Raw genomic sequence first — 16,325 nt, forward strand, 5'->3', positions numbered from 1 at the left:
TGTTTTTGTTCCTGTCCTCCAAATGGTTTTCAAGAAGTTGTTCTTCCCATGGTGTCCGTTTCAAATTTACCAAAATTATAGGGAAAACAGTACAATCTCTGTCCCCTTCCAAAAACAAGAGAAAAACCTGAAAGCTAATAAACCCACAAAAGATACTAACATTACCCAGAGTTTACATGATCATATGTGCAGTATGTGATCAAAACATTTCATTCTCTTGACTGTGAATTGCCCTTTATAGGCACATACACACGTAGAAGTCAATATCGAGAGTTTAGTTTTAAAATGGAAAGGACAGTGTTACGTTAATCCGCTAGGGAATTTTTAAAGGGTGAGAGCCTTGGGTGTGGGAGAGAAAATTTGATTCTGTACAGTTCATAGTATATTATCAGTGCTCAATAAAAAGTGAATAGCATCAATGACATAATAAAATTTCTATTTGAATCGTACAGAAAAAGAAAAAAAGACTTCAAAATATATATCTTATGAAAAAAGGCACCATTCCAGTGGCTCAGACTCCAGTGCCACATCCTTTATTTTAACATTTAGAATATGAATTGGCACCTGTTATATCATATTGCATTTGGGGAATGTGACATTTTACCCCAGAGATTAACTGTACCACACTAGCTGGCCAAGCATATCATTTATAAAAGAATTTGGAATTCAGTCAAGATGTTTCAACAGTATAGGATAATTTTTACCATTTCGTATTATGACGCTTCTTTCCTTAAGTACAGAATGGAACTCCGATCCTATCGCCTTTTTATCTTGCATTCGGCAGAAGTTCTCATGACTCGGTCTAACTGGACAGAGTAATTTATCTTTCATTCGTCGTCTGTTATTTGCCTGCCGCTAAATGTGTCATTCTGACTATTGATGCACAGAAATGCAGCCCCCTTATTGAGAAGGCACATTTCTCGTTCCAGCTTGTCAGTCTCTGGGCTCCCCAAAAGGGAACAGATGACAGCAATTAACAGGAAACCGCAGAGTGAGACCATCTTGAACTCCTTCACCTTTAAGCTCATTTCACCACTTAACATATTTTTTTCAAGTGGTCAGTGGATATATTTAGACTGTCGTTATCCCTTTGGTGTTGACTTCATGGGATAAGCCATCTGCCATTTCTTAGACTCATGTAGAGTGAGGACAGTGGAAAGTTATACTGAGGTCAATGAATCTTCCCTTCCAACAGCAAAGACTAGTTAAACAAATCCTCATTTCCATGATGTAAACTGATCTACGTCTTCCATTTGTTAGCACTGCTTGTTCAGGGTTCCCCAGACCTACCCATCTGAGCATGGAATATCCTTGTCAGAACGTGCAAAAGATAGTCTTCCAGTTTGTGGCTAAACTAAAACTCTTCCATATGACTGCTGTTGAAGCGTAATTGTCTTAACGAGAGACAGAAGCAAGGTTAAACTCGGGCAGGGCATTCTCAGATCCAGCATTGCCTCAGGTCAAAAGCTCAGGCCACTTTTATAGTTCCTGTAAATCAAATCTGTCTTCTTCCAGATGACTTATTACATAAAAGATGAGCTATAGAGGAACGCATTTGGACTATGAGACTAATTGTTCACCAACTTCATTCTGATTATTTTGTCAATTCCTCAGTTCAACGCCCCTCCCCTAAAATCCCACCTTCTTTTCCTTCTGGATATGAACCCAAAAATAGTTGTTAGGTAAGCCACAAGGAATCAGTGAAGTTTAAATTGTTCTTTCAAAATGTGCAGATCACTGCCAAGTAAAGCCTTGACTGGAAACGTATTCGCATTGATGAGATAAAAAGACTCATAGATGTTCAGAGTGCCCCGGGAACAGCTGGCTGATTTCCTGAATCCTGTTTACTAACGTTTACAGTTTGTTATACATTCTGTACATAAAAATGTTTTCAGTTTTAGTGGTGCCTCGTTTGCCTGGAAACCACAGAATACTTATCAAAAGAATGAGTCAAATGGGTAAAATGTATAGATGACAGGATAATTCTTACTTAAAAAAGAAGTCATTAACTTCGTTTACTTTCCAAGTTGAACTACAACTAGATCTAGGAACTCTTCATTAAGATGGCAGTATAACGACCTGATAAAGACATTTAGAGTCAGGAAGCCCTGAATGGGATTCCTGCCCGGACCATTTGCTTCACGTGTGAACTTGGGTAGCTGCCCACACTCTCTAAGCCTTAGTTTCATCACCCATAAAATGGAGGTAATGGTAATAGTAACTTGAGGATTGCTGTGAGGACTAGATGGAAATCGGGATGTTTTCTTTCGTTTGCAGGCAGGAAGCCCTTCTGGCCGCCATCAGTGAAAAAGATGCCAATATAGCTCTTTTGGAGCTCTCATCCTCGAAGAAAAAGACCCAGGAAGAAGTGGCTGCCCTGAAGCGGGAGAAGGACCGGCTCGTGCAGCAGCTCAAGCAGCAGGTATGACTAGTGGGGCTGCGGGGAGGCTGCCCGCGTCTGTGCCGGCTCCTGCACTCAGGTCTCCCACCTCGGGCCAGATGTCTGATCTTTATCTAATTGTCTTCACCAGCAGAGACTTCAGCCTTCAAATCTCTGCTTTGTCTAGGAAGCACAGAGCATTCTTGGTCAGAGGACTGGTTTAGAAGGTGTCACACGTCTTAGGAGAACTTTTTTAACTTTTGCAGTGGCTGGATGAAATGAGTGAAATCCTGCCCATTTGAAATGAAAAAAGGTTTTTGGGGGGGTTTTTTGCATGTCTCTTGGGGTCAGGCCGCAGGGGTCGTCCACAGCACTGACAACTGCGTGGTCCTTGGCAAGTGCTGTGGGGTATCTGCAAGGGCTGTTGGGGTCCTCAGTGGTGCCTCCAGGAGCAGAGGCCGCATGTAAGGGCAGGCAGCAGTGGTGTGGAGCTGGTGGTGGTGTGCACATACCACCAGCGGGTGAAAAGTCTTACCCCTTACGTCCAGTCAGATTCCCGCTACAGAAGGCACTAAGGGTATTTTCATTTAAGTGATTTCCTGTTATTCAAGGCTGGGTAAGCTCCGATGGTAAGAGCAAAGTTTTGCCCTTTTCTTTTCCACCCAAAACCTTCCCCAAATTTAATGCTTAATACTAACGTGAGGCCTTTCATCTGTGAAAATAAAAGCTAGAAATTTCCTCATTGATGATGGTTGCACAACAATGTAAATATACTTAATGGACAGAACTGCACGCTTAAAAATGGTTAAAATGATAAATTTTATGTTGTGTATACTTTACCACAATTTTAAAACCGGGGCAGATCTTTTTCCCCTTTGAAGATAAGGAGAAAGCTGAACTTCAGAGTCTGAGTCCTCTTCATCTTTAATGCTGTTCCTGGCGTTGCTGTTCTACACGAGTGTCCACCTCCTGCCTTCCAGGTCGTCCCCTTCATCCTCCGCCACTTTTCTATACATTTGGGCTGCCCACATTTTCCCTTCTGCCTGAAGTAATCAGAGTAGGAAAGAGTTTTCAAGCGAAGGAATTTCTTTTTTTCTACTTTAGAGGACCCGTCATCAATTGATAGCATCATTTTTCATTTATTTATTTTTGGCTGTGTTGGGTCTTTGTTGCTGCGCGCAGGCTTTCTCTAGTTGCGGCGAGCGGGGGGGGCTGCTCTTCGTTGCGGTGCGGTGGCTTCTCTCGTTGCGGAGCACCAGCTCTAGGCGTGAGGGCTCAGTAGTTGTGGCGCATGAACCTAGTTGCTCCGCGGCATGTGGGATCTTCCCGGACCAGGGCTCGAACCCGTGTCCCCTGCATCGGCAGGCGGGTTCTTAACCACTGCGCCACCAGGGAAGTCCTAGCATCATATTTAATGTTCAAATAAACAAGAATCACTATTTACACGATAAAGATATTTTCTCTATTTTAAAGACTAATAAAACTGCTTATAAATAGACTTTATGTGGCTGACTTTGATGAGAAAACACCAGAAGATGTTCCCTACTGCAAGATAGATAGATGACCAGCAAAAAACAACCCAGTGCTCATTTGCAAGTGAAAGAAAACTTTTACCCACTTAAGCTCTGGTACCCCTGGACGTTCATCCCTTTAAGAGATGGAATTCACTATGAACTTTCACCCTCTCCTGGGTGCCAGTGACACAAGGGAAAGCAAAACAAAGGTGCTCTGGGGGCCTCCCTTTATCGCAAGTTCAACCACTTTATCCATCATTTGTGGGAATTCTGCCACATAAACATTTTCAGGTCACCTAGCTCGACAAAAAAAAAAAAAGAAAGAGAGAGAGAGATAGACTTCTTCCATATTACGGAAGAAAGCTGAGCAAAAACATTTACCAGCAGTTTGTCACCCCAGCCCACATTGCTCAATCTGTCTCATTTTAAGAGCTGTAACTAATTCTAATTGGTCCTTATTTCATATTTTCTGAACAAATTATCAGTTTCCGTTATGTTCAGTAGGAGAACTATGAATGGATAAGGCTAGCTCAGCTGACTGAGGAGGCTGGAGGGGTCGTAAACGATGCACCTGTGCTTGTGTAGTGGGTGCAGAAAACTTGGGTGGGCTGCCCTGGGTCTGCGCTTCATTCTCCCAGCTAGGAGGTGGGTGCCATCTCCTGTTCCATTAGGGAGCAGTTAGTGAGAATCAGTCAGTGTCTTCAGACAGGACCAAGATCTTGAGACAAGTAGTGTGTCCGTGCAGAGCTGTGTCATGAGCTGAGGTCTTCTGGTGCATGTTCTGTGGAAACGTGTCTGTCACTGGGGAAGTGAGCTGATTGTCAGACAGACGTGCTGTCACCTGCTCACCTGGCCGAGCCTCCTCACAGGGTCTCTGGCCTTCTGTTTCACTGTCCCAGACCAAACATGCCCTCCTGTCCCTGCAGTCTTTTCCCAGCGGTCCCCGCTCTCCTTCCTTGCGTGACCCCCGGGTGGTCCTGGCGGCAGTGGAGGGATCCTGTCCTCTTCAGACAAGCATTTTCACAGACTTGCTTCGTTTTCTGTTGTGTTTTCTGTATTTTACTTCTTTAGCCTCATAAGACTGCTTAATTTCCCTAATCCCTAAGTCCTTGATGGAAAAGGAGGGACTTCACTGTTGCCCCAAGTATTTTCAGTAGGTCCAGTATGAAAAAATCTCTGAATTAAGTGAATCTTGCTTTCAGTAGTTGTCTTTTACTAAGTTCTGCCCGCTCTCCTGTTACCAGTTGGTTAGTCCCCAGGGAGCTGCCTGTGACACACAGGGTACCTGCGTGATACTTCTCCCCTGACTTGTCACTTCATCAGGTAGAACTAAGGGTTCTGACAGCCGCTGAGCAGGCCCAGGACACCGGCCCAAGCTGGTCGTTCTTGCTCAGGGTCCCCGTGAGTTTGCAGTCAGGCTCTTGGCCAGGCGTGCAGTTACCTGACGCTTGGCTGGGGCAACAGGGCTCACTTCCAGGGTCACTCACATGGCCCGGGGCTCTGTACCTTTTAGGCTTCTCCATGGGGTTACTTAGGACATGGGGCTGGCTTCCCCTAAGCACATGATCCAGGGGAGGGGAAGAGAGCAGCCAAGATGGAAGCCACGATGTCCTTATAACCTGTCTCGGAAGGGGCACGCCATCGCTTCCCCTTGTCCTGTTGCACGTGCACCAGCCACCTGCAACGTGGGGCAGCCAGTGCAGGCGGCCTGGAAGGCCGGCTGCCGTGAGAAGTGAGTGAACAAGCAAACAGTGGTGTCCTCCTGTGGTGAGGCACTGTTCAGATGTAGAGGAGTACGTGCTGTGTGATGCCGTGTGTATGTTCAGCTCTAGAAAAGACCACGTCACTCTCTGACCTCAGAAGGCAGAGGAGGCATCAGAGCAGAACTCGCTTCATCTTCTCTTCCTGCCTCCGCCCCCAAGAGGGGCCTGCAGCAGGAAGGGACAGGTTCTGTCCTCTTCATGCCTTTCTCCCTCTTCCTTTGGCATTGGGGTCCTCTGATGCCATTGCAGCCCTTTGATGCTGCTTCTCTGGCCAGCGTTGACCCCCGAGGGGTGAGCAGTGCCCGGAAGACTCAGACCTGGCTGCTCCTTGCTGGGCTGAAGAGAGCGTGTCGGCTGCCATGTGCTCCTCTGTCCATCCTGCCCTCTGTCCCTAGGTGTCCTCTCTCCTCCTCAGATAGGCACAGGGCAAACCAACAAGCCCGATGCCTGAGTAGGTACCAAACAGAGGAAGGAGAAGCCTGTTTCCTTTTCTTCTACTCAAACCCCGTCTTCAAGATCGAAGACTCTAGGATTTAGGGCTGAATTCTCTTTGAGCCTCTCTCACTGAGCACAGGGGCCCCCCCTTGTGCATGACTGTCTGCTCCCCGTGACGTCAAGACTCCTTCTGCCAGACTTAGCATCACCGCACACCAGTCGCAACCCAGAAAAGGCATGCGCTGTGAGGGGCTGGCCTGGTGGACGGTGGTGCCTTTTCTGCCCCCCCACCCCCTTTGTGGGCTCTCTAGAACGTGACCTGCTGAGCTCTCCTTTGTCCCCGGCGTTGGGCCTGGGCCACCAGTTCTGGAACAGCTGGGAAAACCCATTCACCATAGTATTAAAACTAGTTTAAAAGTGACATCTAACATTGGAGAGAGAACAACAAAACGATTTTACATTCTATGAAAAGAGAACAGCAATGGCGTGAAGCTACAGAGAGCTCCTGAGTTGTCAGTGAACAAAGGAAAAAATAAAGAGCAAGTGTTGAGGTAGCGGGAGTGCTGCAGAGGCTGCTCGTGGGGGGCAGAGCCAGAGGCGTCGGGCCGCCTCGCCAAGCGCCGGCGTTCTTGGTGATGAGGCCAGCCTCCGCGCATCCACTCAGCACGCACCCGCGATGCCAGGAGCTGGGACGCAGCAGGCGTCCTCTCAGAGGACACACGGGCGTCTGGCGCTGCCGGAGGACCCCTTCCCTGTGTGTCGTGCTGGCCTGCCTGCTCTGTCCTGTACTTGCCGTGTCCACGAGCCAGCCTCTCAGCCATCTGTGTGACGTCATCCCCTGAAGGTGACTGGTACGCGGTGATCATAGAGTGAAAACCTTCTGCTGGTTAGAATATCCGATATCCAGAAGTTGACAGAGTAGACGATTACAGTTCAATCCTTATTTCATGATTCAGCAGCCCGTATTGACCTGGTCAGATAAACGTGCTCATCTCGTTTTAATTATCCTATCTCCCTTCGGTTCTAGATTCTTACATATTAAGTATTCAGTATACATACTTCTTCCTCTAAACCACTACAGACATTAGGATCAGCTACATGTTTCCTGCCGCTGGTATCCAGATTTATTTGAAAGGAACTGGATGCAAAGCATTTTCCGTTCACTGCCCTCGTCTCTGGAATTGCCTTCTACTTCCTCAGCTTAATCTCTGCTTTAATCTTCACTTCAAGACTCATCTTTGTAGTTTGGCATTTCCTAGCCACAGAATTGGTTTTTTTCCTTACATGAGCAAAGCCATTCTTTGTTTTTCTTCATTCACACATTTGTCCTCCTTCGGGCAGAAGCTAAGATGCGAGAGGGAGGAGGAAAGGAGCCGCAGCACTGTTCACTTGCTGTCCTACGGGTCGTCGCTTATTTACTCTGAGCCACAGTGTCCTCTTCAGATGTAGGAGTCCCCACCGGTAACTGTTGCTCCAGCTCCAGACCAACTCTGTTGATACATTAAGTGTATCATCTGGGGCAGTAATACCCCGTCAACTAATACACAGCACTTCACAGCCCACAGAGTCCTATTCAGATGCCTGATAGCCCCGAGCCTGAGGGCTGTGGGGGCCAGGCAGGTGCCATAACTCAAGAGGGGAGGGACGCATGTAAGACGAGAGGAGAGACCATGATGAACTGGGGGCCACGTGCTTTGTCCAGAGAGGCCGCCGCTTTTAATTCCAGCTCATTGTGACCCTGCAAGACGAGAGCCCTGTGTTATCCAGTCATCCGTACCGCCCCCCCCCCCGCACAGAGAATCCATATATATAAACCTCTCTTTTTTAACTGAGGTGTAGCTGACATACAGCATTATATTAGTTTTAGGTGTGCAACATAATGATGTGATGTGTGTGTATATTGTGAAGCGATCACCACAGTAAGTTTAGTTTACATCCATCACCACACAGTTACATTTTTTCTTTTCTTGTGATGAAAACTGTTAGGATCTTGACTCTCAGTAACCTTCAAATGTACAACACAGTGTTGTTCACTCTCGTCACCATGCTGTACATCGCACTCCCAGGACTTAATCTTATAACTGGAAGTTTATACTTTCTGACCCCCTTCACTTACAAATCTCTTGATACGTAAGTGTTGGCCACTAGTTTATTCTTTCGGTTTTTTAAATGAATCAAGTCACAAGCTTCCTAACTTACCTCTCTGGTCTTATCTTCCTCATCTATAATACTACATGGATAGATAAAATTAATTTTGAGGTCTAAAGTTATGTATTTTCCAACTTTTGACAAGTCAATATATTTACTTATAGCTATATTACCCGCTAATTGCTGACATTGGGAACACTTTTAAAAGGAGGAATTGTAAAGCATAAGAAAACACATATGTAAGGATTGTTTAAATCTGTCTATAGGAATTTCCTTACTTTATGAAAGTAGTAAGTATTGCATTTTAAAGTTAAAAAAAAAGTCCTGGTTACTCACTATCCCCTTGAAACCTTTTTTGTATCCTACAAAGAAATAGATCATATTTTGATGAGTTCTGCTTGCTTGGAGTTAAGTGAAGTCCAGAGGCTGGGAGATGTGGGGAAATCTGGAATCCTCCCAGCCTCCTTTCTTCCATCTCTTCCATCTTTTTTGTCATCAATTCCAGATGTAGAAAAATTCTTCACAAAACTTTGATAAGACTCTTCCCTTCCTTTCTAGCGTCAAATCTAGCTTGCCCTTCCTATTGTCAGACCGCTGCCTTTTATGATGCCACAGGGAATTTATAAACCTCTGAGTCTCCTGATCCCTCTTGAATTGTCTCAATGCAAATAAATCAACCTAGATTTCCTGCCCCAGTGCACGTGCCCCTCCTATTCCTTCTCCCGTCAGGTGGCATGATTTATAACTGTTTCCTGTGCTCCTTGACCTTGGTCTGAGGATCTCATTAAACATGAGTAAAAGGAAGGCTGGTTTAGGGTGGTTCCCCTTTCCCCCACTAAACTTCTCTTGGCAGGAATCAGTTCAGACCAGTGTACTCCACAGAATCTATTCCTACCACCTCTTTTGGTCCCTTTTGAACCAATGTGGATACTTATTAAAAGTGAATATGGAATTAAATGATACTTGTATTCAAGGACGAGAGGAGTGATATAAAAGTATAACATTACCTGTTACAGAATGCCCTTCCCGTGGACAATGTACATGACCAAATTAAATCACCCGTACTCTCTGGCTTTCTTGAAAGCATTATTCAAGATAAGAATATCTAAAATTTATTGAGCTACCTCTTGTTTTGAGTGCTTCACATGAATTAACTCATATACTCTTCACAACAGCCCTGTGAAGTGCAGTTATCCTTATTGTACAGAGGAGATGCTAAGAGAGAGACAGTGAGTAATCTGCCCAAAGTCACAGAGCTAGTAAGCGGTGGAGCTGGGATTCAGAACAAATCATGTCACTCCATTGCCAACACTGCTGATCACTACACTGAAATGTGTTGCCATCATTGTGGGCTTTTGGTTAGAGATTTCAGTAGCCTTTAGCTGTATTATTAATGACCCAGTAATTCTCTCGTGATAAACAGTACTTTAATAAGCTCTTTTCTAAATTACAGTGAAAATAAATTACCGTAATGGACTGTGCTCAGTTTAAAAAGTCAGAATCTTGACAGACCAAAATCTATTCCCCATCTTACGTCAACAGATACCTTCTCATTTTCAACAATTATCTTAGAAATTGCTGACTGAATTAATGAGAGTTAGAGAATTCTGATTGAGAACTCAGAGGGCATCTGAAATCAGATAGACCGATTTTTAAGCAGCCAGGTTTGAAAACCCGTGTGGTCGTAATCCTAAATTACCATCACAAATGATTCTGGTGTGAAAATACTGTTACTGTCATACATGTACATGGGCAGATATGTAGAAATCTGGTCCCAAAATATCACACATCATTTTTTAAGATATCTTTTGAACAGCAGAATTTAAGAATCAGTAAATTTGCATTCTTAAGAAGAGCAAATAGAGATTGAAAAGCTGTTAAAAGCTCCTAGAAAATAGTGACTGCCAAAGAATGAACATCTGTTACACCTGAGGTTCAAGAGCTTTTCCCCCTGTATTTCAGAGATTTTATACAGTGTAAGAATTTAATTAACTAAATAAATTGATGAGCTTTAGTGCTAAAACAGGGTTTGCGGTAGCTGTTTTTCAAGGTAGAGAATGTGCTTAAAATAAAGTTTGTGGTGTTGCCGGTGGTGTTCCTCAGTATGGCATTCCGAATTGGGTATCGTGTTTTTCCTGGCCTTGTGTGAAATTGCAGCGTAATAGTAGTCAACTCTAAAATTAGGTGGTCTCTGAAAATAGTTTTGAACATGCACCTTTCAGGCCTCCCTAGCACTTTAATGAGCCAGTTCACCAGAAATATCCAAAGAGATCGAGCTATGTTTAAATATATATGTGCTCTTCGCAAATGTATCCACCTTGCAGGCCTGAAACCAATACCTAGCTGTATATTAAGACTCACATTAAACACGTGTAAGAGCCTGGTTGACTTCTTCATCGGCTCTCAGTCACTGGCCCGGATCCAGAGAAAGGAGGCACTGTGTGCTATCCTTCTATCTAGTCAGCTCTGTCCCAGTCTCTACTAAATGGAAGACTAGTAAGATCAAGTTATCTCTGCAACAGTTTTCCTCACGGTTGCCTCCCTATCTACCTTATTGTTTAGAAAAAATAACCAGGCAGAGCTATATGCTACAGGAAAGCAGTTTTGAAGGCTGGTTCTAATTCAGCTGATTGCCATCTTTAACTGTATTTAAACATTCACTGTTTATAACAGTATTTCCTAATCCTGGATTATCTTCCTGAATGGTAATGATATTACTAGCCACTGGCTTACAGCTGTTCTTATGGCCATGCACTGAAATAACTATTTCTCTTACTATATGATATTAAAATAGCTAAATTATATCTTTTAATACTCTGAGACTAAAATAGGTCTCTCACTTTTATGTCAGCTGGTAGGAGCAGCCATAACTTAACATCTTCTTTTCATTACCATAATGTTTTAACTGGAGAAAATGGCAAAACATGAGCTAAATTAAAGGAAATAACTCTCTCTGTCCAGAGATAATTTCCTCTATTGCTGAAATCTTCTTGTTCTACAACCTTTTTTTAAAAAATCTTTTTTATTGAAATATACACATAGGAAAGTACACATCTAAGCGTACATGTCAGTGAATGTTCACAAGGAAACACTGTCATGTAACCAGCATACATATCCAAGAAGCAGATCATTACCAGCACCCCAGAACCAGGCCCTCGTGCTCCCTTTCAGGCTCTGTACCCGGCTCAGTCCTGCACGTGACTGCTTGCCCGAATTCTGATAGTACTGATTAGTTTTACCGTAAAATCAAGACTTTAAAGTTAAGATTTTGTGTCAGCGGAGCTGCTGGGGGCCCAGAGGCAGAGGCCAGTGAAGCCACCACGTGGCCAGAGGGCACAGCCTTGAGCCACAGAGGCCTTGTTCACAGGCCTTGAAGCCTAATGGAATGTGTTCTGCTGGATTTCAAGCTTGCTTGGAACTGACAACCCCTTTACTCCTTCCAACTTCTCCCTTTTGGAATGAGGATGTCAAGAAAATGATGTGTGGATAAATGGAAATATCAATAAAGAGACAGAAAACCTAAAAAGAAACTAAAAAGAAATTCTGGAGCTGAAAAGTGCATTAACTGAAATGAAATCCCTCACTGAGAGGGATTCAGAGGCAGATTTGAGCAGGCAGGAGAAAGAATCGGTGCACATGAGGATAGGATAAGGGAAATTATCAAGGCTGAGGAACAGAAAGAAAAATGATTTAAGAAAAGTGAACAGAGCCTAGGGACCTATGGGACAGCATTAAGTGGACCAACATACACATCATGGGAATCCCAGGAGAAGAGAGAGGGAAAGGGGCAGGGAGAATATCTGAAGAAATAATGGTGAAAACTTCCCAAATTTGCTGAAAGACATAAATATAGACATTCATGAATCTCAACAAATTCTAAGTAAGATGAATTCAAAGTGAGACACATTACAATCAAACTTTCAAAAGATGAAGAGAGAGTCATCACATACAAGGGATCCTCAATCGGATTTTCAGCAGATTTCTTATCGGAATCTTCGGGGGCCAGAAGACTTTTTTGGGGAGGCTGATATATTCAAAGAGCTAAAAGAAAAAAACAAGAATCCTATATCCAGTAAAACTCTCCTTGAAAAATGAGGGAGAAATTAAGACAGTCTGAGTTAAACAAAAGCTGCAGGAGATCATGACCACTAGATCTGCCCTGCAAGAAATGCTCACAGGAGTCCTGCAGGGTGAAATGAAAGGACGACACTAGACAGTAGCATGAAGCTGCTTGGAGAATTAAAGATCTCAATAAAGGTAAATACATGCGCAATTATAAAAGCTAGTATTATTGTAACAATGGTTTGTAACTGTAGTTTTTGTTTTATGCATCATTTAAGAGACTAATAGATTTAAAAAAAAAAATTATGTGTAAAAGCTCATATTACTGTAACTTTGGTATGTAACTCCACATCTTGTTTTCTACATAATTTAGGAGACTGGTGCATTAAGAAGAATTACTTTTATGTTTTGGGTTACACATTGTATAAACATGTAGTTTTGTGACATCAACAGCTAGAAAGGGTGGGGACAGAGCTGTAAAGGAGCAGAGTTTTTATGTTATTGAAGTTAAGCTGATGTAAATTCAGATTAGACAGTTATAACTTTAGGATGTTAGATATAATCCCCACGGTAGCCACAAAGAAAATATAGAATATAGGGCTTCCCTGGTGGCGCAGTGGTTGGGAGTCCGCCTGCCGATGCAGGGGACATGGGTTCGTGCCCCGGTCCGGGAAGATCCCATATGCCGCGGAGCGGCTGGGCCTGTGAGCCATGGCCACTGAGCCTGCGCATCCGGAGCCTGTGGTCCGCAACGGGAGAGGCCACAGCAGTGAGAGGCCCGCGTACCGCAAAAAAAAAAAAAAAAAAAAGAAAATATAGAATATACACAAAAGGAAGTAAGAAAGGAATTTAAACATTTTGCTACAAAAAAAAAAAAGTCAACTAAATACAAGAGAAGGCAGTAATGCAGGATGTGAGGGACAAAAAAACTGTAGGGCATGTAGAAAATAAATAGCACAATGTCGGAAGTAAGCCCCTCCTTATGAGTAATTACTTTAAATGTAAATTGGTTAAACTCTCCAATCAAAAGACAGAGATTGACAGATTGGATAAAAACAGATAAACCAACTACATGCTGTCATCAGGAGGCCCACTTGATGTCCAAAGACATAAAAAAGTTTAAAAATGAAAGGATGGAAAAAGATACTCCATGCAAATAGTGACCATAAGAGAGCATAAGTGGCTCTACTAATATAAGAAAACAGACTTTAAATTGAAAAAGTTTACAAAAGACAAAGAAGGGTGTTGTATATTAATGAAAAGTTCAATACAGCAGGACAGTGAAACAGATATAAACATTTACACATCAATGGACAGACCATCAAAATATATGAAGCAAAACCTGACATAATTGAAGGAACAAGTAGACAGTTCTACAGTAACAGTTGGAGACTTCAGTACCCCATTCACAGTAATGGATGGAACAATCAGAACATAAGTAAGGAAATAACAGATTTAAACAACACAGTAAACCAACCAAACATTACAGACATATGCAAAACACTACCCAGCAGTAGCAGCAGACCGGCATACCTCATTTTATTGTGCTTCACAGATACTATGTTTTGTTGTTGTTGTTGTTGGGGTTTTTCGGTTTGTTTTTTTTTTTTACAAATTGAAGGTTTGTGATGACCTTGCATCAAGCAAGTCTGTAGGTGACACTTTTCAGACACCATTTGCTCACTTTGTGTCTCTACGTCACATTTTGGTAATTCTCACACTATTTCAGACTTTTCCATTATTATCATGTTTGTTACAGTGATCTGTGATCAGTGATCTTTGATTTTACTACTACGAATCACTGAAGGCTCAGATGATAGTTAGCAGTTTTTAGCAATGTTTTTTAATTAAAGTCTGTAATTTTTTATTACACATTTAATAGGCTACAGTATAGTGTAAACATAACTGTTTATGCACTGGGAAAGAAAAAAAATCACGTGACTCACTTATTGCAGTATTTGCTTTATCACATGGATCTGGAACTGACGCTCAGTATCTCCAAGGTATGCCTGTACACAGTCTTCTCACAAGCACGTGGGGTGTTTTCCAGGATGGACCATATGTTAGACCACAATAGATTTTAAAAGATAGATATCATACAAAGTATCTTCTCTGACCACAGCAGGATGAAGTTAGAAATTAGTCACGAAAGTGAAATTGGAAATTTTACAAAGTTGTGGAAATTGAACAATACACCTTTAAACAACCAATAGATCAAAGAAGAAATCACTAGGGAAATTAGAAAATACTTGGAGGTGAATGAAAATACAACTTACCAAAACTTCTGGGACGTAGTAAAAACAGTGCTGTGGGAAATTTGTAGCTGCAAATGCTTACGTTAAAAAACAAGAAAGATCTCAAGTCAACAATATAACCTTATAATTTATGGAAGTAGAAGAAGGAAAGCAAACTAACCCAAAGCCAGCAGAAGAAAGGAAATAATAAAGATTTAAGCAGAGAATCAATAAAATAGAGAACAGAAAAACAGGAGAGAAAAATCAGAAAAACCAATGAAGCTTTTGCTTTGAAAAAGTCAACAAAATTGATAAACTTTTAGCTATATGGACTAAGGAAGAAAAAGAAATCTCAGTTACTAAAATCAGAAATGAAAATGGGGACATTACTACTGATTCTCCACAAATAAAAAGGATTATAAGAGTGTACTGTGAACAATTGTAAGCCAAAAAATGGGATAACCTAGATGAAACAAAAAATCCTAGAAGCGAAAAAACTACCAAGACTGAATCATGGAGAAATAGAAAATCTGAGTTAGACCTAGTAAGAAGATTGAGTCAGTAATCAAAAATCTCCCAACAAAGAAAAGCCCTAGACCTGAGGACTTCATTCCTGAATTCTTTAAAGAAGAACATTTAAATACCTATCCTCCTCCGATGTTTCCCAAAAATTGAAGGCAAAGGAATACTTCCTAATTCATTCTGTGAGGGCAGCATTACCCTGAAAACAAAGCCAGGCAAAGAGACTACAAAAAACCAAAACTACAAACCAGTATCCTTTATGAACATTGTTGCAGAAATCCTCAGCAAAATACTAGCATACAGAATTCAACAGCATATTGAAACATCATATATCATGACTAAGAGGGATTTGTTCCCGGAATGCAAGGCTGGTTCAACATACAAAAATTAATCAATGTAATAAACCACATCTGCAGAATAAAGAGGAAAAAAATCACATGATCATCTCAATTGATTTGACAAAATTCAACACCCTTTTATGATAAAAACACTCAATTACCTCCACATAATAAAATCCACGTATGAAAATCCCACAGCAAACATCATTCTCAATAGTGAAAGACCGAAATGAAACCTTTTCCTCTGAGATCAGGAACAAGGCAAGAGTACCTGCTTTCACCACTTCTTTGCCTTTTTTTTTTTTTTAAGATTTTTTTTTTATGGGGACCATTTTTAAAGTCTTCATTGAATTTGTTACAATGTTGCTTCTTCAAGCTTTGTTTTTTTCGCAGCAAGGCATGTGGGATCTTAGCTCCCCAACCAGGGATCGAAACCGCACCCCCTGCATTGGAAGGCAAAGTCTCAACCACTGGACCACCAGGGAAGTCCCTCACCATTTCTTTTCAACATAGTACTGGAAGTTCTATCCAGAGCAGTTAGGCAAAAATAAATAAATAAATAAAAGAACTCCAATTTGGAAAGGAAGAAGCAGAATTATCTCTGTTTGCAGGTGGTATGAGCTTATATGCAGAAAACCCTCAGGATTTCTCACAGAAAAAAAAAGCTGTTAGAACTAGTAAATGAATTCAGCAAAGTAGGATGCAAAGAGTCAACATACACAACTTCCCTGGTGGTCCAGTGGTTAAGAATCTGTCTTGCAGTGCAGGGGACACTGGTTCGATCCCTGGTTGGGGAACTAAGATCCCACATGCAATGGGGCAAGTAAGCCCTCACACTGCAGCTACTGAGCTCTCATGCCACAACTAGAGAGGCTGTGTGCCACAACTACAGAACCCACGTACTCTGAAGCCTGCATGCCACAACAACA

General features: G+C 42.3%; 1 protein-coding gene across 3 annotated transcripts in view; it reads left to right on the top strand.

The window, feature by feature from the left end:
- The window catches only part of ERC1 (ELKS/RAB6-interacting/CAST family member 1), a 357,838-nt gene that overhangs the window by 273,581 nt on the left and 67,932 nt on the right, over positions 1–16,325 (top strand). For all 3 annotated transcript variants that reach the window (XM_065886875.1, XM_065886877.1, XM_065886878.1), the window contains one exon: positions 2,278–2,422. In XM_065886875.1, coding sequence (XP_065742947.1) covers positions 2,278–2,422 — 145 coding nt within the window. The remainder of the gene's footprint in view (positions 1–2,277; positions 2,423–16,325) is intronic.

The sequence above is a fragment of the Phocoena phocoena genome, chromosome 11, assembly GCF_963924675.1.
Source record: "Phocoena phocoena chromosome 11, mPhoPho1.1, whole genome shotgun sequence".
NCBI lineage: Eukaryota > Metazoa > Chordata > Mammalia > Artiodactyla > Phocoenidae > Phocoena > Phocoena phocoena.